Source organism: Eumetopias jubatus, unplaced genomic scaffold, assembly GCF_037043125.1.
Source record: "Eumetopias jubatus isolate StellerSeaLion01/CBP00866 unplaced genomic scaffold, mEumJub1_p1.0 scaffold_13, whole genome shotgun sequence".
Taxonomy (NCBI): domain Eukaryota; kingdom Metazoa; phylum Chordata; class Mammalia; order Carnivora; family Otariidae; genus Eumetopias; species Eumetopias jubatus.
This window is the reverse complement of record NW_028274819.1, coordinates 39,330,968-39,358,282: the sequence shown is the minus strand read 5'-3', so window position 1 is coordinate 39,358,282 and position 27,315 is coordinate 39,330,968. Positions and strand designations below refer to the sequence as shown.

Here is a 27,315-nt window from a genome sequence, read left to right as displayed (position 1 = left end):
TCTTGTAGCCTTGGAAAGCTCAAGGGTATCCTGTAATAGAGACCTTCCTTGTCTAGTCTGTTCTCTTCTTCCAGCGGACTTGGTGCCTCTGACATTCTGCCTATGGCAGTAAGCAGAGTGGAGAATTATTTTAATTATTCATAGTATTCTTAATTTTTGATACCATATGACTTCTGATTGGTTAGCATGTAGCTTTTTGCTTAGGTCACAAGTTTTAGAATTTGAAACCATTAGTCAAATCTAGTGTCTTGGTATATTTTGTGTACTACTTGCAAAATCTCCCCATTTATATATGAATCATCGCCAGCGATCTAGAATCCAGCTGTGCTCTGTAGCCATATCGACTAACAGCTTGAGATAAAAAAAAAAAAAAAACAGATTGAGATAATGTATATGAAAGGTAGTAGTGTGCCTGGCATATAATAGTGACCCACTAATTGCTAGCAGCATCTGGAATTGGAGTGGAAAGGGAAGGGCAAGTTTTAAATTCCATCTCCCGCAGAAAAGAACACGACAGGGTGATGTTTGCAGGCATAGGATGGTAGAGCAGATGCCTTCATCCCAGCTTTCACCAGTGGGAGGGCAAAGCCTTGCAGGATTCTGAACTGGGCATTAAGGTACTCTGCATGGCTTTGCTTTCCTGCTTATTGATGCTGCCAGGGTGTTTCTTGCAGTGTTCTTCCTTGGAATTACAGGGTTGAAATCCATGGGCTGACTGCTTGAGAGCAGCTCAGAAGAACCATAGCTACAGATAATGGTGAACTGGCGGAATCACAAAACTGTACTCACAGGCTGGTATGAGGGAACGGGCCACCAAACTGGGGGGCATATCTGGCTCTTGGCCTTCATCTGCAAAGGGTCCCATTACACTGTTCCTGTATATATATTTGCTCTGTGGGTAAAATGACCTATTCTAGTGGTACTTCCAAAACGGAGGATTTGCTGCACTCATGGAGTGTATCAAAGATCAGCTGCTTTGTTTTATATTATGTTTCTCTTCTGCCTCTTGAAGCCTTTGTGGCTTAGGGATATAAATATGGCCAAGATACAAAAAGAACCAGACTGAAAAGAGCATAGTGAGTCCATGTCAGGCTTTGAGTTGGTGAATTGATAGGTGTAAGTCAACCCTTCCCACGTTTGGGATCTGTGTTTCGTGGGGAGATATTTGCTTCAAGTCTGCTTTTGTGTAGGAGGCTGTCTGCCACGTGAGGACGGACCACGCTGTCTTGTCACCTCTGTTTCCTCTTCCCCTGGAGCAGAAGCTGCAAGAGAGTAAATAGTCATTATTAATCAAAGAATGAATGAGGCTACCAAGTTTTAGTTAGTTCCTGAGTGAAATTCCCTAGCACATGTCCACGGTACCGCACTTCTCTTTTGGTTCAAGAGGCAGCCACACGTTTGAGGTCCAGAAGGCAGGACTTCATTGTTGAAGTTGGCATCTGAGTTTGTACCCTTCTCTGTAGGAAAAGCCAGGGTTTTCCGCAAAAGATCATTGCTCCCTCTTAACGAAACTATTTGTCTGCTGTGTTAGGGTTTTTTTTAATGTAACTTAGTAAAGGAGAGTTTGACCAGAAATCTTTTGGGACAGAAAGTGCTGATTCTAACAGCGTTGAAATGAATTCTAGCTACAAGGAACCCATTCATAGAGAGACCATACAAGTGTTGTGCAATGTAGCGAGCCTCTGAGTGTCTCGCAAACTCAAATGATCCTTCACTTTCTGGAGAGGCCGGTGATCTCTAATATTCTGCCACTATAGAATTGCATGAAGAAAGAATCTTTTAAAGCTCTGGTAGGTAAAAAAAAAAAAAAAAAAAGCTCTGGTAGGTAAAATTCCAGACCCTTGACCCAGCTTAACCCATCTCTGCCTCAGTATCTCTGTTGAGATAGTTCTATACATTCCTGCGTTCTAGATGAAGTTGAGACTTGAAGCAGTTAACTCATTTTGCTAGGGTCTCGTGGGTAGTCTGTGAGGGAACCAGAATCCAGTGCAGAGGATTCCAGAGCCCAGATTCTTCTGACCGATAACTGTCATCTAATAATTGTGATGGAATACAGGTACCAGTGGGAGAGGCAACCCAGGGGAAGCCAGCAGCAGTTCTTCTGCCCTGGTGTGAATTAGTTTACTGCTGTCTTTTTGAGAGTGGGCTTGCCCAGACAGAGGCTGGACGTTAGGTGGTGGAGAGGACCCCAGAGTCCCGGATAGCTGGGCTTGAGGAGAGAGCCAGGAGCAGATGGAAGGCAGCCCAGGTAAGCTTGTCGAACTCTGCTTTGCCAGGGGCCAACTCCAGACATAGCTCGGGGTATATCGTGGCCTTAGAAGTATAGCCCAGAGACGCCATGTCAAAAATTACAACATAGTGACAAACACTGCCAGTTATGGGGCACTTACTGAGCACCACACATACCTCCTCTCTCAGAATGACCACACACTCCCCGCCCTGTGATACAGGTGTTGCAATGCCCATTCGATAGGTCAGGCCCCTGAGGAAACTTAGTTTCATTTCGTCAGTGGCAGAATCAGGATTGGAACCCAGATTTGTCTGACTCCAAAGCCTGTGTTATGTCCCTGAATACCACTCCTTAAGCTCCGCTCACTCCCCTCTAGCATTTGTATCTACCTCCTAACTCGGAGGCCTCACCTTGGAACAGTCCCTTTGTGGGGAGGACTACAAAGCGAGCCAGCATGACTCTGAAACTGGAGCGGGGAGATGATGTCAGCAGTGGCATGCTGGACAAACGCGCATGCGGGGAGCCGCTGGGCCTTTCCGACCGTGCTGATCCCCCGTGGAGCTGTCCCCCTCCTCTCTACCTGGGGGCACTCGCAGAGCTCGACTGTCAGGGTTCATTATGGGAGCCGCCAGAGTCAGGACAGATTTCTAGAACTTTAGCTACACCTCCCTTTCCAGATTTCTCTTTGTCTCGAGGGAGAAATTGAGAAGTCAGAATATAATAGGAAAATGAAGCATTCTAAGCATTTGGAAGCGAAGTGGAGAAAGATAGTCACTGGAGGAATTTGAGATTCTTGTTTTCAATTTTTTTTTCTCTAAAGAGAATTTTTTTTATCCATATGGACTTACCCATTTGCTGTAACAGCAGAGAGACTCCTATAAAGCCTTTTTTTTTTTTTTTTAAGGAACTCTTGACAACATCTTGGAAAGCTGAAGTTATATTATATACAATAAGGTGGATAACATTGCCAAATTAAAGGAAGGATCTGGGCAAGGCATTAAAGCAGCAAGAGAAACAGACTGAAGCCCCATCTAGCCCGAGTCCCACATTCTTCAACTTTCTGTGTCAAAGCTGCCAAGAAAGCTAGAGCTCATGTGCTGAATGGCCAAAGATGGGACATAAGGGGTGGAGCCCCTTGTGCTTTGGGGCTAGGATGGCTACATGCATCAGCCAAACAAGCGGCAACTTCAGGGTTCACAGGGGGAGATGCTCTTGAATATCTCCGCACCTAAGAGAATTTGAAGTGCCACCATATAGTTCCCTCATTTCTGAGGTCTCCTAAAATGAAAATCGTAATGGCCACGCCCCACCAGCTCAGTCCCATGGAACTGTGTCTCCAGGACCACACTGTGGCCTCTGAGCCATGTGATCATGGGATGATGATGCTGGGCTCCAGCACTGATAGAGGTGTCCAAATAAAATTCAGCTGGACAAATCCTGCATCAGGTCATGACCTAGGAACGCAGAGGAAAAAGACAACGCAGATGGAGACAGGCATTTAGGAGAAGCATTTCCCCAAAGTTCATTTTGCTTTTTGGTTTGGTTTCATGATTGGATTTCCTTTTTTTTTTTTTCCTTCCTCTTTTCTATTTTTATTTTTGGAAAGGGGCAGAGGAAAGGGGTGTCCAAAAGGCATGGAGGCCTGTTGGTTAGGAAGCCGACCTTCCTAGTACATGTGACCACAGATGCTGACCTCCCCTTCCCATCCCTCCCTGTCTCCATGCCCAGCGCAGGTGTCACTGAAGCTCCCACTTCAAGGACACCGGTTGAGCCATGCTAGACCCAAAATAGCCCATCCTCAAGCTCTCAGACTGGAAGGGCTTGGCCTGGCTGCTATTGCCCCAGTAATGGTTGGGGAGATAGTACAATTCAAGGCTTCCCTAAGAATTGGGAGGACCCCTGCCTTCTCCTGTGAGCTCTTGAATGTGGCCCTGTGTGGCCAGCCCTCTACTCTTGCTCAGTGTCCTGTCTCCTACCTCTTCTCCCCTGCCTGCTGGCCTTCAGCCATTTTGATCCTCTTGTGGTTACCAGCACATGGTATGCAGCATCCTGCGTGGAATCTCTTAAGCCTTAGGTTTACTAGGTTTGGTATAGTTTGTCTCCCCACTCTCAGTGTCCAGCTGACTCTCAGGTCTCAGCTCAAATTCCCCTTCAGTCAGCAAATCTTGAGTATCTCCGATGCGCTGCTCACTGTTCTAGGTGCCTGGGGCTGTATCAGTGAGCAGATGGACAAAAAGCCCTGTCTCTTTGAACCTACATGCTGTCTCTTCCTTAGGAAATTTTTATTCAGGGGCACCTGGGTGGCTCAGTCGGTTAAGCATCTGCCTTCGGCTCAGGTCATGATCTCAGGGTCCTGGGATTGAGTCCCGCATCGGGCTCCTTACTCAGGGGGGAGCCTGCTTCTCCCTCTGCCTGCCACTCCCCCTGGTTGTGCTTGCTGTCTGTCTGTCTGTCTCTCTCTCTCTCTCTCTGGCAAATAAATAAATAAAGTCTTTAAAAAAAAAAAAACTTTTCTTAAATTTTTTTTTTTTTTTTATCCAACCCCCCTCACCAATCCTCTGGCTCGATGAGGTCTTCTAGTACATGACAGATGTTGTCTGTACTTACTTGTGCATTATTGACTTAATGCCCAGTTCTCTATGCTAAACTGTCCCCTTCTGTGAGGTCAGGGATTATTCACCACTGTATACCCAATTAGGTGTTCAGTAGATAGGGGTCAAGGAATGGATAATGAATGGATGAATGATTATTTTTGTTGACAAGTAGCAGCATCAGGTGTGAGGTTCACACTTCTGGAAGGAAGTTGTTTGCGCTGATGTATGAGGCTCCTGGAGAAGCTGCACTGTGCTTTTAAAGTGCCCAGAACTTGCAAGTTCTTACTCAGCCTTGTCTGGGGTCCGGGTCTACCATTCCCTAGGCTCTGGGTATTTCATGACTTTTAAAAAATGGCTGTAAGCATGCCTGACTTTAATGCAGCAGCTGTTTGCCTCTCCTCCCAGGATGGAGATCTCCAAGGGGCTCAGTCAGAAACTCTTAACTCATGAAAACTAGTGCCCCGTTTACCCGCATGCCCGGAGCCCCATCTTCCCCTTGGGCCAGGTAGTGCCCAGAGAGATGGTCTTCATTTGCATTAATCATTTTCATGCGCTTTGCACTCAGCTACCCTGGTATTCAGAGAAAAATGCTGCCATGACAACTGCCACAACAGATGGTATTTGATCAGTCTCTAAGCTACAGAGGAGATATACAGCGTTCTTCCGAGGTTTGCATATTTTACTTTATCATGAGACCCAGTCCAGCCTTAATCATGGTTGAAATGTGAAGTTTTCCATTTGCCTCCCATCCCTCCCCCTTCTCTTTCCAGTTGTTTGGCATTTGTTTTGATTTTCCTTGCTCCCTGGTTATCCTGAGTGGAGATGTGCTCTTGGACTCAGGAAGCAAAGACTACAACATACACAGTCCACGGAAGTTGCCCTGCAAGCCTCACGTTCAGAGATTGTTGAGGCAACTATCCAACTTTGTGATGGAGATCCCGGCTGAGACTGGGAGGGAGCCTCCACTGTAGCCTTTCTCTCCTGGATCATCACGGATGGCACATGGTGGATGGCCCCAAACAAAGGGAAGGCTGCACAAGTGCGTCTTGGTCTTCGTTTGTCCCCTGACTCCACGCACACCTGCAGCCAGCCCCATCCTGCTCCCAGGGTCTCCAAGCCACGTTCTGGTCCCACTTCTGGGCTTTCTACCTCCAGCCCAGCTAAAACTCCAGGAACTCCTTCCCAGCGCTCTCAGACCCATTCCTATGGCAGCAACAACTCCAACTGCCTTCTCCCCTGGCGCGAAGTGCGGCTCCCGCCCCCCTCGGCAACACTGGAATGTCAGGCTTTGCACAGATTTTTGCCAGCTAATTTTGGAAAGTAGTTTATATTGGCTGCTATGTGTTAATGAACGACTTTGGTCGTATTTACATACTTTGCCTTTCCCATCACTCTGCATTCCCAGCTTTAATCAGATCCGCCTCTTGCACTGTGTGTCTGGATAGCACATGAGCCACAGGGCTCATTAACGACGGGCACGAGGACATCCTTGTGCTGTAATGAGTGCCCGGGCCAGTCCCCTCACCCAGTGTGGTGGCAGTTTGCAGTTTCAGCAGTGCAGGGGGATGGACTGGTTGTTTACCTGTATGGTACTTGGAAGAAAACCTTAAGGTGAATTTCAGTCACAAGAGACGCTGGATCAAAGAAACATTCTCCCCTTCTGATCTCATTCCAAGTGAAGCCAGGAGGTTGGAATCCACATCTGACCCTATTCTGCTTCCCAGCCCTGCTCTCTTCCCGGGGTGCAGATGAAAAGAGCGTGGGTCTCAGCAGCCGTGTCAGGAGTGATTTTTAACCTTAACGGAACATTATTAAAGAGTGGATTTGAGGCTTGAGGAATGTTTTTTGAACTCCTTTAAGCAGAAAAATCATAGTAGAGGGAACAAAATTCAAGGCGCTTGATGAGCTTATGAATTGTCTTTTAAATGATGACCCAAGTTCTTATTTTTAGTTTTAACATACTCCGGGAGTGCAACCCAACCATCCAGATACTGCTCCCTGCTTTATCTCCTCTTTAGGAGAAAGCGTTCTTGGTGCCCCTAGGCCTTCTCTCTCCACCTAACGAAGGGAGGTCCCGATGTTTCCTTTGTCCTGTGTGCTCTGATTCTCCCTGACATGGCTGGGAGTTGGGGTGTGTGGACCCAAAAGAGAAGTGTTATGGAAGTGTGGGCTCCTGCACAGGGTGGAGGACTCTGCTCCAACATGGTCAGAAGAATCCAGCACAGTGTATGCAACACAGCAGGCATCTACACAATTATATTGATTGATAAAAAGAATCACAGGTTTCTCAGGCTTGGTACTATTGACCCTTTGGGTGGGATTTTTCAACGTTATATGCACTGTAGGATGTTCAGCAGCATCCTTGGCCTCTACCCACTAGATTTTGGTGGCATCCCCAAAATTGTGAGAACACAGAGTGTTGCCAGATGTCCCTTGGGGGTGGCAACATTATTACCCCTTCTCCTGCACTGTCCCTGCCCTGTGGAGAACTGATCTTGAAATTCTTTGAAAGAATGATAGGGATTTTAAAAAGCAACAGGAGGGGCACCTGGGTGGCTCCCCTTTGGCTCAGGTCATGATCCCAGGACCCTGGGATCGAGCCCCGCATGGGGCTCCCTGCTCGGCAGGAAGCCTGCTTCTCCCTCTCCCACTACCCCTGCTTGTGTTCCCTCTCTCGCTATGTCTCTCTCTGTCAAAAAAAAAAAAAAAAAAAAAAAAGATTAAAAAAATAAAAAAGCAACAGGAGGAAGAAGTCATCCAGGTAACCTATTTATAATTATTCATTCCTTTAGTAGAATTTAACGTTAAAACAAAGCCCAGTAGATGGCCGAATTGAAATGAACCAAGGGCTAGCCTTGCAGGAAGAAATTCCCATGTACTTTAAATGATACTGTATGCATTGAATGCTCCATGAGTGTGCCAGGTAAATGTGTTTTATGCTCCTTCGAAGGAAATAGCTATAGAATTACAATGTTGTAGTACAACAAGCAGTGCTTTTCTTGATTATGTTGGTGGGTGTCTTTTTTTTTTTTTTAAATCAATGCTACGCTACTGCTCTGTTGTTGAAAAAACTTAACCTACCCACGTCAGCACACCTCCATGATGCTTGCCAAGGTAGATACCAAGTATGCTATTTCTGATTTTACATTAACAGATTCCTGGCGGTTGGCTTTTTCTTTATCTCAATTCTCACGGGGCCATAATTGCCAAAACCTCACTTATCAGCCATGTGCAAGATACACTGAAAAAGCAGGATAGGACTTTTCAAAGGAAAAAGGGGTCGAAGAATTTTATAATTTTGTCATGATTTAAATATTAGTGCCTCTCCGTGGGGGCAGCAGATCCTTTTGTGTGGTTTTGGTACATTATCATTGTGTACAGTTGCGGAAATAAGGACTCAAACTGTTTTTCTCAAAAGCAGGGTTTTGTAACAGGGGGAAATAGCATTTAGAGATCTAATTTTGATTACTTAAAATGTAAGCAGATTGCTTCAAAACACCTTCCACAGGGCCCCTCCCCGCCATTCTCTTCCTTCTATCTCACCGCTGCCCGCCCCCGCCCTCCATGATGGTGGCACCTGCTTGTCATCGTCAGTCGTGGCTTGGAAGGAAGGAAGAGTTAAAAGCAATCTCTCTTTTCCTCCGCTTTTATAAGAAATGATTTTCTGCAATGGTGGCAGGCATAATCCATAACATCAGCATTTATTTAGTTTGCAGGAAATTGCATTTTGCCCCTTTTCCTAGAGATGGGAAAAAAAAAAGTCTCCCAGACGAGGATCTTTGAGGGTGAACTGGAGGCTGGGAGAGAGATGGGAACCCATGCTAAAAAGTGCAAGGAAGGAACAGCCTCAGGCTCAGGGTGGAGTGGAGTCTGAGAACCAGTGCAGTTTTATTCAGCTGCCCCCGTAGCTTAAATTTGTATTTGGAAGGTCTGAAGACTGAGAACAGAGAAGGAAAATGCCAGACATGGGGGAAGAAGGACATGCATTTCAGGAAGACTGCCTTGGAGCCAGACTCTACTCAAATTAGAGCTCTTACACTGTAGATGCCTCACTCCGTGGCTATGAAGTCGCCTTCAGAAAGATCGCTTGGGGTGGGGGGGTGGAGAACGGTCACATGGACACTGAAAAACAGTCATTTATTCAAGATAAACCCTATGGGTTAAACACCCGTTTGAATGTATAAGAATGCTGACGGAGCATAGGAGCGGAGGAAGTCGGGGGTGGGGTGGGGGTGGGGAGGTCTTCCACTGTGAAATGCAAACTGTGTGAAATTCAAAGATCCTTGTGCCAAGTCAAAAGCAGTTTCTTTTATTTATGGTCACCATTGACATTAATTGAGCCTGAACATTTTCCTGTAGACCAAAAAATCATTAGCCCTGACAAGTGAAGTCAAATCAGACCTTTGGGAATGACCTAATTGTTCTTTCCTGAGGGCTGGATGTTTGCTTGCCCTTGGCCGTGGCATCAGCCTGGCAAGCCTGGGAGGCCTCCCAGACTCTGGCAGGTGGGTTCCTTCTTGTCACAGAGAACACAAAGGACAGAGGGGCTCACTGAGGTTGCAGCCCTCCCTCATCATCGGCAATGCCAGCCATCCTGAGACTTTTGTGAGTAAGCTCGGCCCAGGGCCCTGCTGAAACTCCCATTCACTGTTTTCACATTGGACGGCGTGCCCCCTTGGTGCTGGAAATCTCTCCCAGCTGCTGGTGGACGGGTGGGTCTACTGTCCCCTTCGTGCCCAGCTGCTCAAATTTTCAGGGTAGCTCTAGTGACAGTGCTGCACATAGGCTCTCTCATTCCACTCTAGTTATTTTTGGCAGCCATGAGCAAGCCAGGGCCTCGACTTCTGGAACTGTGTGGTTGGGATATTAGGTAACTTGTTCTTGTGCAAGTACAGACAAAGAGTCCTGACCTGCACCCATCCATCCATCCATCCATCTGCTGCTTGCACGTCGTTCTCCTCGTTGAGAACCTTAAGAAATGCACAGTGAACCCTCTCTCTGACATCACCCTTTGTTCCTGATAAAAGATGGCTCTGGAGAAGGCTGAAAATTGATTGAATGTATGTCGTTGTTTTTTTTTTTTCCCCCTAGATTGAAAACATAGATGCCTGCTTGAATTTCCTGGCAGCGAAGGGAATAAACATCCAGGGACTGTCTGCAGAAGGTGAGTCAGAGCCCTTGTCATGAAGCTGCCTTTTCTTCGTTAGAAATGCCCACCTGTTACCTACTGTTGACTTTAATACAGTTAAGCCCAGGGTGCTGGGTGCGCGCTTCTGGCTTTGTTTTCCTCCTGGTTTTGAGGCAGCTCAAGGCCTGTGTAGACTTGAGGATGCCAACTTTTTGACACCTAAAAAGTCACTCCAGGAAGGTAGATTCAACCATTCCGGCCAATGTCTGCTAGACACCGAGGAGGGAGTGCCGGAGATGGGGCTGCTTCTCTGGAGGAGGGCTTAATCAAACAACGCTGATTTGATTCACCCAGCTAGCAATTCAGTTAATCATCAAGCCAGGCCTTATCTGTGGGAGAGAGAACACTTAGCCACAGCACATATTTAAATTGTACCGTTCCCAGGGAAAAATGCCGAATCCTTATCTCTTACTTTTCTTAGAAGAAGCAACACTTTTCCTAGCTCAAAAAAAGAAACAAGAAAACACGTGATATATTAATGAGAGGCTACATTTTGACATCCTGATTAGTTTTTAATTAACTCCAATTGGGTGGCTAATTAGCACATTAGCATGTGCTGGTGGTTTGCTATTCAATTAAGGATTGGTCTGGAGACGGCTGGTCCGAATCCTCAGCCGCCTCAGGCAACGTCTCGCCCTGGAATCTTTTGCGCTCTCTCCTGTTTGTAAATACCAGCTCAGAAGCTGTCACAGACCCCGGCAGCCTCCCAGACTCATTAGGCTGCACCTGCCTCCAGTTTTCCCAGAACAGGTAAAGCAGTTTGGGCCTCAGATGACACCACCTTTCCTGCGCAAGGTTGCTTGTTGAAAAGATGCCTATTAGCAACGACTCCGGTGGTCAGGGTGGGGAAGAGGGGGGACAGTGAGGAAGGTAACAGCCCAGTGGAACAGGTAAGTTTGCACATGTGGTCCACTGGGGGCCTGTTCCTTGCCTTTGCCCTGCTACGCGGTAAGAGCTTGGTTTTCCTGGCTGTGTGAACAGTATTGGGGCGGGTGGCTACTGTTGATGCCTCATGGGTTTGTCGTGTCGTGCCATGTCTGAACTCGACCTCTCACCTGCTGGGCCTGTCCCAGGGGTGGACACACTGCTTCGGGAGGTCTCCATGGCTGCTGTCAGCTGGTCAGCCCTAACCCCTGCTCTGAGAGGGGGTCCTTGGAGGATCTCTTTGCCCTGGGGGATGGGCCCTCCTCCATGGGGATGAGATCTGGGCTGAATGACCTACGGAACGCACCTAGCTGGGGCGTGGTGGGGGTTGGTGTGGGGTTTCCAAGGAGAGGTGGGGAGATGCAAATTCCCATTCCAAGGAACATCATTTTCTTCTGGTAGAGCGTCAGTTGTGCTGGCTGGTGGGTGGCAGGGACAGGCTCCTCGTGGTTTCTGGAAGTAGCTGGGCCCCAGGCCTGTGCTCACCAACAGAGCATCAGCAAGGACTTGCACAGAGTCCTGCTCAGCAGAAAGGGCTCTAGGGGATGTGGACTTTATGTAGCTCAGCTTCATCCCATGTGGCCTGGAGGTGATACCTGGCCACTCTGCCGTCTACACATTGTCCTGCCTTCTGCCTCATTTGTCCCCCTGCACCTACCCCATCCTCTTTATACCTTAAGGCATAGATTATTCAGTAAATACTTGTTGAATAAATAAGTAAAAGGGCTTTTATGTGAAGCAGCTCCAGCATTCACAACTGAAGTGGGAATTTATAATAGCCTGAATTTACAGATGACAAAAGCTTGGCTTAAAGAGGTTATGAGTGACATCCTCAAAGCCTGTAGCTGGTGAGTGGCAGAGCCAGAGCTGAACCCAGGTCTGTGTGATTTCACAGCATGTGTTCGTGGTGTCTTTTGGGACAGCAGATGGATAAAATCAAGGCATGTCACCTACAGGTGAAGAAACCAGGAAGGATTCAGAACTTCGTTGGCCAGAACACCGTCTCAGAAGATGTCGTGTAGCCCACAGAGGCCTATCATGCAGACACTCAGCTCCAGCCTTGTCTGTGTTAGGATATGGTCCTTGGGGGTCTCTGAGCATAGAAGAGCCCGCTGAACCAGTGTGTTGAGGTATCTGTCACTGGGGCACACCTGTGAAGTGGCTTCATGGTGGTTTCAGTAACTGCCTCCAACTGTGTGATGTTGAACCCTCCCATCCCCATTTTTCTGGCTCAGTCGAGACTCACTTCCTGATATCTTGGCCAGAATACATAACTTGTCAGTCATGGTCCATTATTAGAACAGTTTTATGTTAACGCTTATGATGGTCTTGTTTTTTTTTTTTTTAATTTAAATTTAATTAACATATACTGTATTATTAGTTTTAGGGGTAGAATTTAGTGATTCATCAGTTGCATGTAACACCCAGGGCTCATTCCATCACGTGCCCTCCTTAATGCCCATCACCCAATTACCCCATCCTCCCCACCGACCTCCCCTCCAGCAACCCTGTTTGTTTCCTAGAGTTAAGAGTCTCTTATGGTTTGCCTCCCTCTCTGTTTTTATTTTATTTTATCTTTCCTTCCCTTCCCCTATGTTCATTTGCTTTGTTTCTTAAATTCCACATGAGTGAAATCATATGGTATTTGTCTTTCTCTGACTTTTTCACTTAGCATAATACCCTCTAGTTCCATCTACATCACTAAAATGGGCAAGATTTCATTATTTTGGTGGCTGAGTAATATTCCATTATATATATATATGAGATATATGTATATATATATATATACACCACATCTTCTTTATCCATTCATCTATTGATGGACATCAGGGCTCTTTCCATAGTTAGGCTACTGTGGACATTGCTGCCCTAAATATTGGGGTGCAAGTGCCCCTTCGAATCACTATGTTTGTATCCTTTGAATAAATACCTAGTAATGCAATTGCTGGGTCATAGGGTCATTCTATTTTTAACTCTTTGAGGAACCTCCATACTGTTTTCCAGAGTGGCTGTACCAGTTTGCATTCTCACCAACAACGTAAGAGGGTTCCCCTTTCTCTGCATCCTTGCCAACATCTGTCGTTTCCTGACTTGTTAATTTTAGCCATTCTGACTGGTGTGAGGTGGTATCTCATTGTGGTTTTGGTTTGTATTTCCCTGAGGCCGAGTGATGTTAAGCATTTTTTTCAAGAGTCTGTTGGCCATTTGGATGTCTTCTTTGGAGAAGTGTCTGTTCATGTCTTCTGTCCATTTCTTGACCGGATTTTGTGGTTTTGGGGTGTTGAGTTTGATCAATTCTTTATAGATTTTGGATACCAATCCTTTATCTGATAAAACATTTGCAAAGATCTTTTCCCATTCCATAGGTTTTCTTTTAGTTTTGGTCTTGTTTCTTTTTAAACTTGTCTTTCAAATTCTGCTCAAAGCTCTTTTTCACCCACATGCCCCAGAGCAAGTGGCTTTAGAAGACTGAAGGAAGGGGGCGGCTGGGTGGCTCAGTCGGTTAAGCATCCAACTCTTATTTTGGCTCAGGTTATGATCACAAAGTTGTGAGATTGGGCCCCGCATTTCTCTGCCTGTCCCCTCTACCACGCCCCCATCCCACATGCACACTCACTCTCTCTTTCAAAAAAAAAAAAATTAAAAAAATAGAAGAACAAAAAAGGAAGAAGATTGAAGAGAGATGGGGGCCTAATGACTTCTTCCTCTCCTCCCCTCCTTCCTTTGCCTGAGCCTCTAGGACTGGGGCCAATAGAGCAGGCAGAATTCTGCTGCTGGTGAAGTTGCTGCCCTCTTCTTGGGGAGCCATAATTATTTTTGTCCCCAAGCGACAGTCTCTGCATGCCCTCCGGACCACGGACTTTCTCCAATGCTGCTCCCAGGACGTTAGTAGTCTTTCCTGAGATTGTCCGGCAATTCTGGCTTGCCCTCAGTGGGTAGCATTTATATCCAGTCGCCCCAATTCCGGCCCTTCGTAGTCCCCACATAAGGTGGTCCTAGTGAGACCGTAGACCTCAGTCTCCTCATCCCTGCATTGTGCACTGGCAGGAATGTGTGGGCTCCATCTTCCACTTGGAGTAGGTAGAACAGTCCTTCTGTCACCTGGAAGCCCCCGCCATACAGTTTCTCTCTACCTCTTTCCCCGCCAACTTAGGTGGCCAAGAGGCAGATCTGCCAAGTTCATACTGAGTGGATGTCCAACCAGGGACTGGAATGCCCACACCCGACTTGGAGTGATTCTCTTGGCGCCTCTACTCCTTTGTCTTCAAGGAGCTCGAGGACCTCACCTTCTTTTCCTTGTTGAGGGGAGGAAACATCCAGTCTCTGTGGTCATCAGACATTACCACCCTCCCCCACTCTGCGACAGTTTCTCATCTAGATTTTCTGTTGTTTCTTTGCTCTTTTTATTTTACTTGTACATGTGTCCTCCATCCCTGGAAAAGAAATCCCAGGATTTTCCCTCGTGTGTATCCTCACCTTGCTTCTTCATGGTCCATGATGCCAGCGGAGTTTGTCCATACGATGAAACCAGACTGGTGGACAGGAACAGATTATTCTGCCATTTTTCTAAATCTTTGAGTTATACATCAAATCTGGGGCTCATCACTCCACACTTGTTTAACCTGCACCTGAGGTTCGCAGCAATTTTCCCAGCTCTGTGACCATCCGTGATTTCAAATCCGCCGGTGTAACCGTGCTTCATCATCACAGTCAGAAACTGGAGGACCATTTTTTGAAGCATGACCTTTGAGAGAGTGCACCTCTGGAGCAGGGTCTACTAAGAACCTGGCCTTTGCCTCTCTTTTCAACATTGTTAAGGCTCTTGAGAGCATCTTCCAGGACATTCATGTGGAATTCATGGGAAATCCCATTACAGTGGCCCAGAAAGATGGCAGAAAGAGTTCTCTAGATCTTCTCACCTTGACTTTTGAGATTGGGGGATGATGATGGTGTTCAATGGTAGGACGGATTCTGGACAAGTGCAGTCTTATGGGAAGGTGACTGGCCCCAACTTTTGTCAACTCCTTGAACTTACAGAGGAAAGATACTTAGAGACTTTTATCCTGAAATCGGCTTTATTCACTTTATTCAATTTCAGGGTTATAAGAAACCTCTCATTTGACATACTGTTAAATTGTAGAAATAGAAGCCATTTATGGAGAACCCATGTATCAGTCACTGAGCTAAGTGCTGTACATGTTTTGTATCTTATTTAATCCCCCCAACCCTTGGAGATCAGTATTCATATTATCCCCATCACACAGAGGAGGAAACCAAGGCCCAGAGATATTAAGTCCCACATTGGAAAAGGGAGGCCCACAAGGTCAGCCATGGCTAAGCTGCTCATATCTGTTTCAGAGGCCTGGTATTTTCTGCCACTCCCCATAACCACCTGCATAATTACTAGAAAAGCATCATTGTGTTTAAAGAAATAATGTAGTTTTAATGCTTTTTGTTTTCCTTTTGAAGACGATTGAGTGCCCTGAGGCTCCTCCTATGATGAAAAACATCAGCGGTTGGAAAGCCCCATAGGTACTTCTCCGCCCTTTTCCAGTGACTAAAGCAGGGTTTGGAACCCCGGGAGGGTGTATGCACCTGTCCTTGAGACAATGCAGCAGATCATGCCCTGCCCCAACCTGCCCGATGGAGGACCACAGAGAGCCTTTGTTCCAGGGTAGAGGCTGCAGGCCCAGGGGAGCGCCATGGAGACTCTCCTGGTTTGGGACACTTCCCCTGGACTAGGCCTTCCTTGTGTTCCAGACAGTTGGACCCATCCGGTGTCATGGGAGCTTGGGCCTCACCCTAACCAGGGTGATTTTCAAGACCCCTCCCCAACACACACTCCACCAGTCATGACCATCTGTAAACCTGTCCTGTGAGGAAGGATGGCTTTTATCCTTGGGAGTTTCAAGAACACCTGGCCCTGAGCCCATCCTCCTGTAATGGAGAAGTGAAGGTCTGGGGGGTGAGGCCTAGCCTATTTAGTTCAGCAAACATTTGCTGGGCACGTCCTATATACCAGGCATAGTATCAGTCATACAAAATTAGCTTTAGTTTCCATTATTAAGAGAGCTGGGCTACTGGTATGTACACAGTGGTGACAAAGAGAGGCAGTGACTAGCTTTGCCTTGGGCAGTCAGGGGGCTTGACCAAGGCAGTGGTGTTTCTGCGGGGTTTGACAGGATAAATAGGCATTCACCAGACAGAAAAGGAAGGTAGTGGGAAATCTAGACAGAAGACAAGACCTAGGTAGTATGATGGGAGCAAAGACCAGCTCTTTATCAACCTTGAGGATTGGGGGGGGACAGAGAAAGGAAGATCCTTCCAGGTGCCTCCAGGAAGGAGTATATGCTTTTGGAGTGAAGTTGGTTGCTGACTTGATGAGCTCAGACCTGGTTTGGCCAGAAACCTAGATGCTGAGCTTGTTCCTCTTTTATTCTGAGCCAGAGAGCAGAAGGTCTTTCTGGATCATTAGGAGAAAAGCAGCTGGTGGATTATTTCCATTTCCTCCTACCCACATCACCTGTTTGGCAGTGAGTGGACCTGATTCTGTCACTCTCCAGAGGGGGCCCTGTAGGCTCTCCCACCCCCTCATCTGTCCCACTTCCCCCGTGGATCCAGCCATTGACTGGCGTGGTGAGCAGGACCCAGGCTGCGGGAATGGGGTGGGAAGTTCTGTGGTGAATATAGTTTATGCAGATGGCTCATCTGGAGGAACAATGCCACAGAGTCCACAGTCCTGAATCCTCCAGGTGAGCCGGACAAGCACTGTGGGTTAAGGGAACCCGATAGGAATTCTGACTCCGTGGTCTGGTCTGAGCAGGCTCCCGGTCCCTTCTTCCTTACAAAGCAAATTTCTTTGTATTAGATTATTCCAGTGTTTATGCCTTTGTAAAACAGGCCTGAGGTTTCTCTTAAGTATTGCTGAAAGAAAAGAACTCTGGTTTTCCTATCCTTCATGCCCAGCATCCCGTACAGCATCGGTGCACATTCGTACCAGCCAGTGGGAGCCAAGAAATCAGTCAGAACCCGAGGGAATTAAGAGTCCAGGCAATACTGAATTCTGATGGAAATTGAAAAATGGCCTCTGTAGGTTGTTCATGGGGCATGGGAGTGGCCACAAGCAGAGAAATGCAGTCAGGGTTCTCAGGCAGGTGTAGATACCAGCCAGGTAATATCCATTCTAGCTAGGTCTGCATTGTTTTGTTTTTTCTTTTTTCTTTTTTCTTTTTCTAGAACTCAAGAGTAAGGATAGTTGATCAGGCATAAAATGATATGATACTGTTTTTCCAAACCTTGGGAAATGTCATAAGGAAACATTCTTGTGGGCCGATTGATTTTGTTGTTAGTCTGTCGGTGCCGCCCGCTTACCAGGCCTCGTGGAACACAGACACATGCCTCTTGGAAATGTGGAAAGAATACAGTTTTAGCTATTTTGGGTCCTGTCTGTTGTAGACCACCCGTGGCATAAACTGTGTGGCTTCCAACCCCAACCAGAGCATCTACCACTCTCCAGTTTTTGTGCTCTGCAAAGAAAATTAAACAGTCCAGACGTCCACCACCTGGGGAGCGGGTACACAAGATGTGGTATATCCATACAATGGGGTATTACTCAGCAAAACGGAGAAACAAACTAACGATAAATGCTCTAACATGGGCCACCCTAAAAACCTGCTGCATGAAAGAGCCACATGCAAAAGACTATATATTACATGGTTCCACTTACAGGAAATGTCCAGAAGAGACACACCTTGTAGAAATAGAAAGCAGATTCCATATTGCCTGGAAATGGGTTTGGGGACTGACTGCAGATGAGCATGAGGACTCTATTTAGGGTGATGGAAATAGTCTAAGATTACAATTTACTGAATTGACTGAAAATCACTATATGCTTAGTTTTCTGGATACAAATTACACTTGGGTAAAGCTGTTTAAAAAAGAAACGGGGGGCACTTGGGTGGTTTAGTGTCCCAACTCTTGATTTTGGCTCAGGTTGTGATCTTAGGGTCGTGAGTTCAAGCCCTGTGTCAGGCTCCGTGCTGGGCGTGGAGAGTCTGCTTGAGATTCTCTTTCTCTCCCTCTGCCTTCCCGCACCCCAGCATGTGCATCTGCACACGTGCTCTCTCTCTCAAACAAAAAAAAAACCCAAAATCAGAAGCTCACCATTGACTTTTGTCTAATATGGGATCACTCCTGATTAATATCCCTCTAGATGCCTGTGACTATGGCATAATGGGGGGGATGAGCAGGGAGAATGGACAGCTTCTTAGTCTTCCTTTAAGGGCAGAACCCTGTGGTGAGTTCTGAGGAGACTGTAGGTAGAGTGGCCATATTTTCTGAACCAAAATGGGAAGTAGAATCAGGCAGTGTCCTGGGTGCTTTGCACTCATTTTCTCATTCAACATTCACTTAATTCTCATAACAAGCCTGTGGGAAAGGTGCAGTTTGGCATATGCCCATTTTAAAGAAGAAACCGGAGGCCCCAAGAGGTTGAGTCTTCTGAAAATTCAGTCTATAAATGATGAACTGTCGAGATTCAAACCCAGGTCTTTCTGGCTCAAAAAATCAGTGATCTTTATACTAAAAATCCTACCTGCTAAGAAGTAGTATATGTATGGGAAGACTGTGTTCTTTGACAGAGAAAACGATGCTTTAGGGACCGATGCTGAGTTATGAACAGTAAGGGACTCACTCACCCAAGTCAGGGCTGGCCTGCCAGGAGGTGCCAATGTGGACATGCCTGCCTTTTGCAGGGGACAACCCATCCACCCCTGGGTGTGCTGAATTTTTAATTCCTCCCTTTTTTGTTGTTCTTACGTGGTTCCAGAAAATGTATTATGGAATGTGCCAAACATTCCATAATCATAGAATACTTACAGAAGAATAAAGACTACTTATATGCCCACCAGCTAGCTTAATAAATAAAACATTATCTGGTTGTGCTTTTAAATTTACCACACCTGATGGGTAGACAAGTGAAACCAAGTTACGCAGTGTGGGGAGACCGGGCTTTGAGATGGAAAAACCTAGATTCAAATCCCAAATCCCAGCTCTGTCTTGTATTCCCTTGGAGAGGTCATAAAACTGTCCTGAGCTGCTGTTTTTCTTTACAAGAGGGACATTGATATACTCACTTCCCGGGTTGTAGGGATTGAATGAGATCATGCTCGTCAAGAGCTTAACCTGATACATACTAATTAGTAGTAGTCCTTGTTCTTATAAACTGTATAACCTGAAAACTATCAAAGACACTAAAAATAAATCTTACGTGGATTTCACCAGTCCCCATGATTAGCTCTACTTTCTCCCTCCCGTGACTTCAATTTTGAGGGGGAAATGGTTTCCCAAGTTCCTTAACAGGTGCAAACCTGCATGCCAGCTTTTGATTCTATCCCCAACTCCCACCAGTGCCCACCTGGGTGACTATGGGCGTGTCACTTCGTGCAACTGACTCCTCCCATCCAAACCTCCCATTCTGTGACCCTGATGTGCTTGTAAGAACATTTAGAAGCAGACGTGGAACAAGCCACAGGGGAGGTGTGTGCTGCTTTTTTGGTTTCCGTAGGCTGGAGAAGGAAGCAGAGCTGAAGGGTTAAAGCTGACCTACCTCCAGAAACTGGGGGCCTCAGCCAGCTCTGTGAGGCTTTCTCTGCTCCCCATATCGCCCAAGATGGTTTATAAGCATCCTCCTTTGTCTGGGCCGGTCCTAGCTCACACCTGACCCCCTGGCCTAATTAAAAGCTCACCCCTTTCACTCTCAGAAGCATCATGGTTTGCATGATAAGTCATAAGATGATTGCAGTAAAAACCATTTCTAAGGCATGAACCTGGACCTTATGGGAATCTCATACAGGAGTCTGGGGGCTGTGGTTATTTGTAACCAAGACCAGGGAAGCCCTTCACTGTTCACGGTGTGCTTTCACAGATAGGCTCTTGCTGGATCTGCAGGATAACCTTGTATGATGGGGAAGCTGTGTCAATGTTGCCAGTGAGGCCCAGAGAGATCGAGTGGCTTGCCCAGAGTTGCTGAGCAAGCACGTGCTGGAGTACAGACTGGAACCCACGTTTGTGATGTCAGTCGTGATCTCCGTTTCTTCAGGACCTGGCAGTCATTCAGGCTGGCCTAGTCAGATCACGCCCAGGACACTGGCAGGCGTGCAGGGAATGGGGCTTGTTTCTGAAAGGACCCCATTCATATCTTCTGCCCGGTATATGGGTCCTGGAGGAAACTCTTGCTCCTCTATCCGAAGTCTCTTCCTGACCTGGGGCTAGCCAGGACGTGTGCATTTCCCACCCAGGAGATGCTCCCCTTCCTCCATCCTACTCCTAAACCCTAGCCAGCTGGGAGAAGGAAATTCAGCCTCAGGTGGAAGTAAGGCAGAGGGAGCCCCCAGGATTCCTTCTTCCTGTCCCTCAAGCTGGGTGGCCCTATTCCTTCACCCTCAGGATCAGTTCGGGCCCTGGCCGTCGCATCTGGTGTTAAAAGAACATGAAAGGAGGGATTCCCCAAGGAGCAACACCCTCGATCCATAGCCTCTGCCTGTGAATAAATATTTTATTCCTTCTCGGCCGTTTTTTATGCGTGCCTTGAGGCAAGTGCATTTTAACATCTAAAAAATTCTGTTAGGAATAAAAATTTTCTTACCCTCCACTCTGTTCTCATTTTTTGTTTTTAATACAGAATTTTTGTGTGAGTTCTTTATGAAAGCAAGTCCTATAGCTGATCCCCACACCCATCCCCAATTAGTGATTTAGTAGACAAGGGAGACACAGAGCCACGTGTTTGAGGGAAGGATGGTTGGGTAGAGCAGAGTGAGGATTTCGGAGTTGGGTAGGAGCCCCTTGGCATATGCACAAAGTGGCTGGAGGCACAGAGCGTGGACTTGGCTGCCAAGTGGAGACCGGTGAGGTTCCCCCCCCCCCCGCCCCCGCCCCGGAGTGCACCTCTGTCCCGGATTGCTTGCTTTGCCTGAGAACAAGCACGGTCTTGCTCAGGAGTCTGGCTTTTTTTGGTCGCGTCCTTGCTGAGAATTTCCTCCCGGCACTCGCTAGACATCTGGCTGCAGCTTGCCTCATGTATCCGCTCTAACCCCTGTGGGGGAGAAGCCGCGAATTTCTCTGTGGCCGACGCCCCACCATCCACTGACTGTGGTCGCAGGGAGGTGTTCAGGAACTGCGTCTGGTCCTAGAGAGATGAAGCTCGAGAGCAAGAACGGGTCCCCAAGCTGGGGCTCCTTGTCTAAAAGAATCTCCTTACTGTCTTGCAGAAATCCGGAACGGCAACCTCAAGGCCATCCTGGGCCTCTTCTTCAGCCTCTCCCGCTACAAGCAGCAACAACAGCAGCCCCAGAGGCAGCACCTGTCTGCCCCGCCGCCGCCGCTGCCGCCCGCCGGGGCCCAGGCGGCCGCGGCCCCCTCCCAGTGCCAGGCTGGCGCTCCTCAGCAACAGGTGCCCGCCGCCCCCCAAGCCCCGGGCCAGCCTCTGCAGCCGGTGCCACATCAGCAGTCAAAAGCACAAGCTGAAATGCAGTCCAGGTGGGGGCGCCTCCCGACTGGTAATTCTGTGGTTCACGGGGCATCCTCCACGCTGGGCCCAGCTGTAGCCGAGGTCCAGGGTGTTCTGGCTTGGGCCTCTGCAGTGCTGAGGACTACTGGTAGTGGGGGTGGTTAGCATGGCCTTGAAATGGATGCAGCGGGGCTGCCTCCAGTGCCTGGCGAGATGTGTGCTCTGAAAGGTCAGAATGGCTGGCAGCCAGAGCTGACTAGCTATTCTTGCCTTGACGCTGGCCTATTATGCACTAAACAGCCCCGAAAATAGACTTCAGACTGGTTTTGCCGTGTTTTGCCTGTAAGCTGGGCGTTAGGTGTTCTATGCTTTGAGTCATTCTACTTAGTGGAGGCGAAAGTTCTGCCGTGGATGCCTCTGCTTCACCAGAGGAGGAATATCAGGAGCACAGAAGAAAGACAGGAAATGCTTAGCAAGGAAGGCAGCAACCACCTTCCGTGAGAGGACCAGGAACTGGGTTTTGTTAGCCTTGGAGAGTTGATAGCGGCCTCAGCCGTGGTCCTCCGTTTTGTAGGATTAGGGCTTCAATGTTGCTGATGCTCGCAGAGGGGCTGATGCCTGCCAGTGGGGCTCTCGGTGTGGAATGATAAGCACGCAGAGCGCCAGGGTAGTTACCATCTACTGTGTTATAATGGGAATAGTTGCATCCCTCAAGGACTCTGCAGAAGGTCGCCTTAAAGAACATTCATTTTAATGGGTGGAGGGAAAGGGAGGGGATTAGGAGCTAGAAAGCGTTTGACTCGTAGTAAAATTCTAAAGAAAAGTCCACAATAATTGTTGCTTGAAGCTGTAAACCTTTAGTTACCAAATCATCTAAACGTCACTAATTAAATTGATTGCTTGATTTCACTTAATATGTGCTAAAGAGTAATGGCTTTTCCTTTCCAGTCCTCCAAAGCACCAGTGTTAATAATCATAGGGCTTCTCGCACACGTTCGTACCCTCAGAAGCCCATGGTAGTTGGACAAAGCACAAAACAGTCCAGACAAAACAGGTGCCTTATAGATGGTTACAGCTTTTTCCTTCCCATGAGAAGTGCTACTTCCCATTTGTGATGGTGTTCAAACCAGCAGTGATGGGTGTGCTGTAAACCAGATCCCCTAATTAATTATCTCATTATATCCAACTGACATTATGGAAATTTGTAGGCTAGCAGAAATGCCTGGGCTAGTAATGAGGAACAGACGGCTGGGCAGCAAGCCTCTGCACCCTGACCTGAAGAAACACCTGCGTGCAAGGCATTCTCTAATCAGAGGTCCCTGATGGCCCTAGGTGATTGAATGACCAGGATATCATTTCCCACACTGTATTCTACAGAGTGCTTATTCCCTGGATGGTAACTTGTAGGGGAAGGGTTCCATAGGGGGAAAAGTTGGTAAATAATCTGGGTTGAGTTGTTAGAACTGTTATTACAGGTCTACTCAGATCCTTGAATCTGCCAAAAATGCATTCATTTCTTTAGTGTTTGAATGCCTTCCATGTGCCAGGCACTGTTCTAGGCACTTGGGGTTCACGGATGAATGAGACCACCAGTGTGCCCACTCTTTGTATTTTCCTGGAGGAGGCAGGCAAATAGGGAAGGGAACTATCACATACTGGTATTACAGTAAGATGATGGGATTCAGAAGGATTAGGTTGCTAATTTAGGTTGGACTGATAGGAAATTCTCTCTGGGGACGTGACACCAGAGCGGAGATAGGAATGACCTGGAGCAAGCCACGCAAAGTTTAGGTGTAGAATAGATCAGCCAGAGGTTGCAGCTGGTGCAAAGGCCCTGTGGTATAAGAGTAAGCTTGGCAGATTGGAGGACCAGAAAGAAGGCTGGTGTGGCTGGAGTTCAGTGGGTGAGGGGAGTTGGAAAATGGTAAGGTACCTGTAAGCAAAGCCTCTGTCTACATGGAAGACAGTATGACTGGTGGTCCCTGGAGTTGCCTAGTACTGTGGCCCTGGGGTCCAGTCACAGTGTGCTAGCTAAACTGGGGGAAGAGTTTGCATTTCATTTTATAGGTAACAGGAAGCTGCTGGGGGGTCTTGAGCAGGAGAGAGACTTGATTTGATTTATGGTTTAAAAAAAAAACCTTCTTAGCCCCCTTCTGGATAATAAGACTATGAAGGTGTAGAGATGGAAGGAAGGACCCCAGGTAAGAGGATTCTGTGGTCCTCCAGATGACTGTGGCTTGAGTCAAGGGCTAGAGCAGACTTGTTGATGGACCACTTCACGAGGTTGAGCCAACAGGACTGTGAGTAGATGGACTGGCTTGCAGTGAGGGAGAGCATCACAGATAAAGCCTAGATTCCTGGCGTGAGCAGTGATAAATGGTGCTATTTGTTGAGATGAGGGAGCCTGAGAGAAGAACACGTGTGCACTGTGAGTCTTCAGAAGAGGCCGTAGAAAGCATTCCTCAAACTTAGCCGCAGAACTTATTTCGTAGGGCTTCTCGCTGCATATAGGATTCCAAGGAACATGTGTTGAGCAACACCGGGCTTGTGTCACTAAGCTATGCTAGCTCGAGGCACCCATTTCCATGGTAGGCGTTTGTTTTCTTAAAGAGAACCAGATGTTCCAGTCAGGACAGCTATCATCTCCCAGTAAGAAAAAATATCCTACTATTAATAAGTGCTTTACCTAGAGAAGAGTCAAACTTACTTAAGCCAGGTTTTTAGATCCATTTATTCCAGAGTGATTCCTACCATCATGGCCTCCTGACTCTGTACTGTGGTGACATGGATTGGCCTTTGGAGTTGCTGTATGTCCTCCCTCATTCTTTATCTGGCCCAGATTGGGTTACTTCGGCAGATGACTAGTTTCCCATATTATATACTGATTCTTTCTAATTTTACTTCTGAAGGACAATCCTATTCTCAGGTTCTAGGGATCTAATATCCCATGCTTACACTCTGGCTGTAAATTTAAGAATAGTAAAATGGCATCACTGGCTTAGTTCCATTGTATTTCTATCCCACATTTTGTCTTTAGTAACCGGAGTAACAAGGGTAATGGTTTAGATCCTTGATCATCAGTATCAAATGCTGGCACAAGCCCCGAACACTAAGTTTTAGTCCTCTGTTAGAACCAACCAAGCCAGGAGCCTCGCCACTGTCATAGACTCCTGTTAGTGATGTGTATGTCTAACATATCTTCTCTCCCCTCACTCATCTCTTGCACTTTTTTTCTTTCCTGTCATGCAGTGCATCATCCAAGGACTCATCTCAAAGCAAAATCATCCGCTTCACTCTGGGTCAGAAAAAGATTTCTAGGTTAGATTTTTCTCTGTGTCCTGCAAAGCATGGTTTCAACCCAACTCATTGATCCCTTTGCTCTGGCTAAGTTTCCTTTTGGTCCCTCTCCCCGTTTCATGTTTGCAGTTTGAGAAAACCAAACATGCTTTGGCTGATGACCCAATGTTGGAGAGCTTTGAGAGTGTCTGGGTGGGGGAGGGGTCATTGAAAAGGAGTGTGTATGTGTGTGTCAGTGTGTATGTGAGGTGAAGATGTCCATACTGCTTCTGCATTTCATTGATCTGGGCTTTGATTGCTCGGTCATCAAAATCCTTTCTGATTTAGGGAGAGGTAAGTTTCTTGGTGGATTTTATCGTGGTTTTATGATGCGTTTGGCTCCCTGCTGTGGCCTGGCCCTGATCCCGCCTCACCTGCATCTCCTTTGTGTGTGTGGTGCTTTTTATTGTTGCTGTTGTTGCTAAAATTACTAACGTGGCATTGGTTTTCTTTTGAATTATAAAGACCTGAAGCATGAATGAATCCAACTGGTCGGAGGAGACAAGGCAGCAAGGCAGCTATGTCTCATTTTTGTTTCCGGGTGCTCTTTTGTACCTTGGAGGGATTGCCTCAGTTGCCTAAAAATAAAAACCAGCCTTGCTCACTAACTAGTTCTCTTGACACAGAGTCTGGCATCTACTGCCTCCTATGAGGACCCGTCCCAGGGTATGGAAAATGCGGTCACATCTTTGCGATCTACTGTTCTTTTAGCTAACATTTACTGAATGCTCGTTATGCACCAATTTGAATGCATTCTCTTATTTAATCCTCACATCAGTCTTCATGCAGCAGGTCATGTTATTATCCCCATTTTACAAATGAGAAAACTAAAATCGAGGAAGTTAGGTAAGTTACCCAAAGTGACACAGAAAGTGGAAAAATCCAGGATTTGAGCCCAGGTGATCTAACTCCAGAACCCTCACTTTAACCACTGTCTTACACTCTTCTTCTCTTCCTCCCCCCTTGAAATCTGGTACTTAAGGGGTTGTCGAGGCTGCTTTTAAAAATCTAAGATTTCAACCATTACTCTTGGTCTTTTGCCTCCCCTTGTAGCATCCCAACAGAACCCAATGCTGAGCTGGAATCGCTTCATTTACTTTTCATTGAATTCTCACTTAAAGCTAAAGGGAGGCCCACACTGCATTTGTATCTGTATTCATGTGACAAATACATGCCGAACGTCAGCCTGCTGCCCCACTCCGTCAAGCTCTAGGTGTCTTTTCTCGCCAGAGCTTTCTTTTTCTTTTCTAAAAGGTTAGACATAGGGAGACCCAACTCGGATCTGTCTGGCTGTTGGGGAGAAGCCACAGGGCAGTTGCCTCTCTGCAGAACAAGTCCAGATATTACCCAGACTTGGTTCTGGGGGACGGGAGGGAACCCACATTCATCAGTGCTTTTCATAATCCTGTGTCTCTTGTCAGTTTGGGCTGCTAGAACAAATCACCGTAAACTGGGTGACTTAAACAACAGAAATGTTTTCCTTACAGTTCTGGAGTCTGGGAAGTCCAAGGTCAAGATGCCAGCTCAGTCAGGTTCTAATGAGGACCCTGTTCCTGGTTTCTGGATGACCGTGTTCTTGCTGTGTCCTCGCATGGAGAGCAGTGAGAGAGGACACAAACCCCATCCACTCTCTTGTTATAAGGCACTAATCCCATTATGAGGTCTTTTTTTTTTTTTTTTTTTAACAGAGAGAGAGAGACAGCGAGAGAGGGAACACAAGCAGGGGGAGTGGGAGAGGGAGAAGCAGGCTTCCCACCGAGCAGGGAGCCCGATGTGGGGCTCGATCCCAGGACCCTGGGACCATGACCTGAGCCGAAGGCAGACCCTTAACAACTGAGCCACCCAGGCGCCCCCGTTATGAGGTCTTTAACCTCATGACCTAAGTCTCTCCCCTAAGCCACATTTCCAGATACCATCATCTGGGGATTAGGGTTATGACACATGAATTGGGGCGGGGGCAAGGAGGACATAAACATGCAGTTCACAACACCACGCTAGAGAGTGCCTGCTTTTCCTGAAAAATAACACAGGGTCCAACTCAGACACTGACTGCCCTTGGCAAACGGGGTCCCCAGTTTTTGAGCATTGTGCAGATGTCCCCACATAGGTGTCAACCTAAATAAGGAGGTAAACTGAGGTAAGCTCAAATTACCAAACTCAAATTGAGTTTATTTGGGAATAGCAGAGGAATTGTAATTCGGGAAATGCACGCCAGAGCAAGAAAAAAGTGAGTCTATTGAAGGTTTGGGGCGTGTTGTATTGATGGACCAGAGTGCAAGGGGGCAGGTGAGGGTCCAGCCAGAGTCCAAGCAGTAAGTTCATCGGTTTGAGGATGGAGAGGGATTCTTGGCAGATGTGCATGGTCAGGAGATAAGTTTCTGTATTCCGTAAATCAGACATTGATGGGCCATCAGCCTCTCCGCTCTTACGTGCCGTTCTTCTGAGGGCATGTGCATGAGATTCTCCATTTCCTATCCTCCAGTTCCACTGTAGATTGAAATACTTTCACGGACAAAAGGAAAGGAGGAGAGTGAGC

At 47.1% G+C, this 27,315-nt stretch overlaps 1 protein-coding gene across 5 annotated transcripts in view; it reads left to right on the top strand.

The window, feature by feature from the left end:
• Positions 1-27,315, top strand: part of NAV2 (neuron navigator 2) — a 383,040-nt gene that overhangs the window by 144,997 nt on the left and 210,728 nt on the right. For 3 of the 5 annotated variants that reach the window (XM_088017420.1, XM_088017421.1, XM_028117714.2), the window contains exons 4-6: positions 9,916-9,988; positions 21,205-21,472; positions 24,693-24,761. In XM_088017420.1, the coding sequence (XP_087873546.1) occupies positions 9,916-9,988; positions 21,205-21,472; positions 24,693-24,761 (410 nt within the window). The remainder of the gene's footprint in view (positions 1-9,915; positions 9,989-21,204; positions 21,473-24,692; positions 24,762-27,315) is intronic. The other 2 variants (XM_028117715.2, XM_028117716.2) reach the window with 1 other exon arrangement.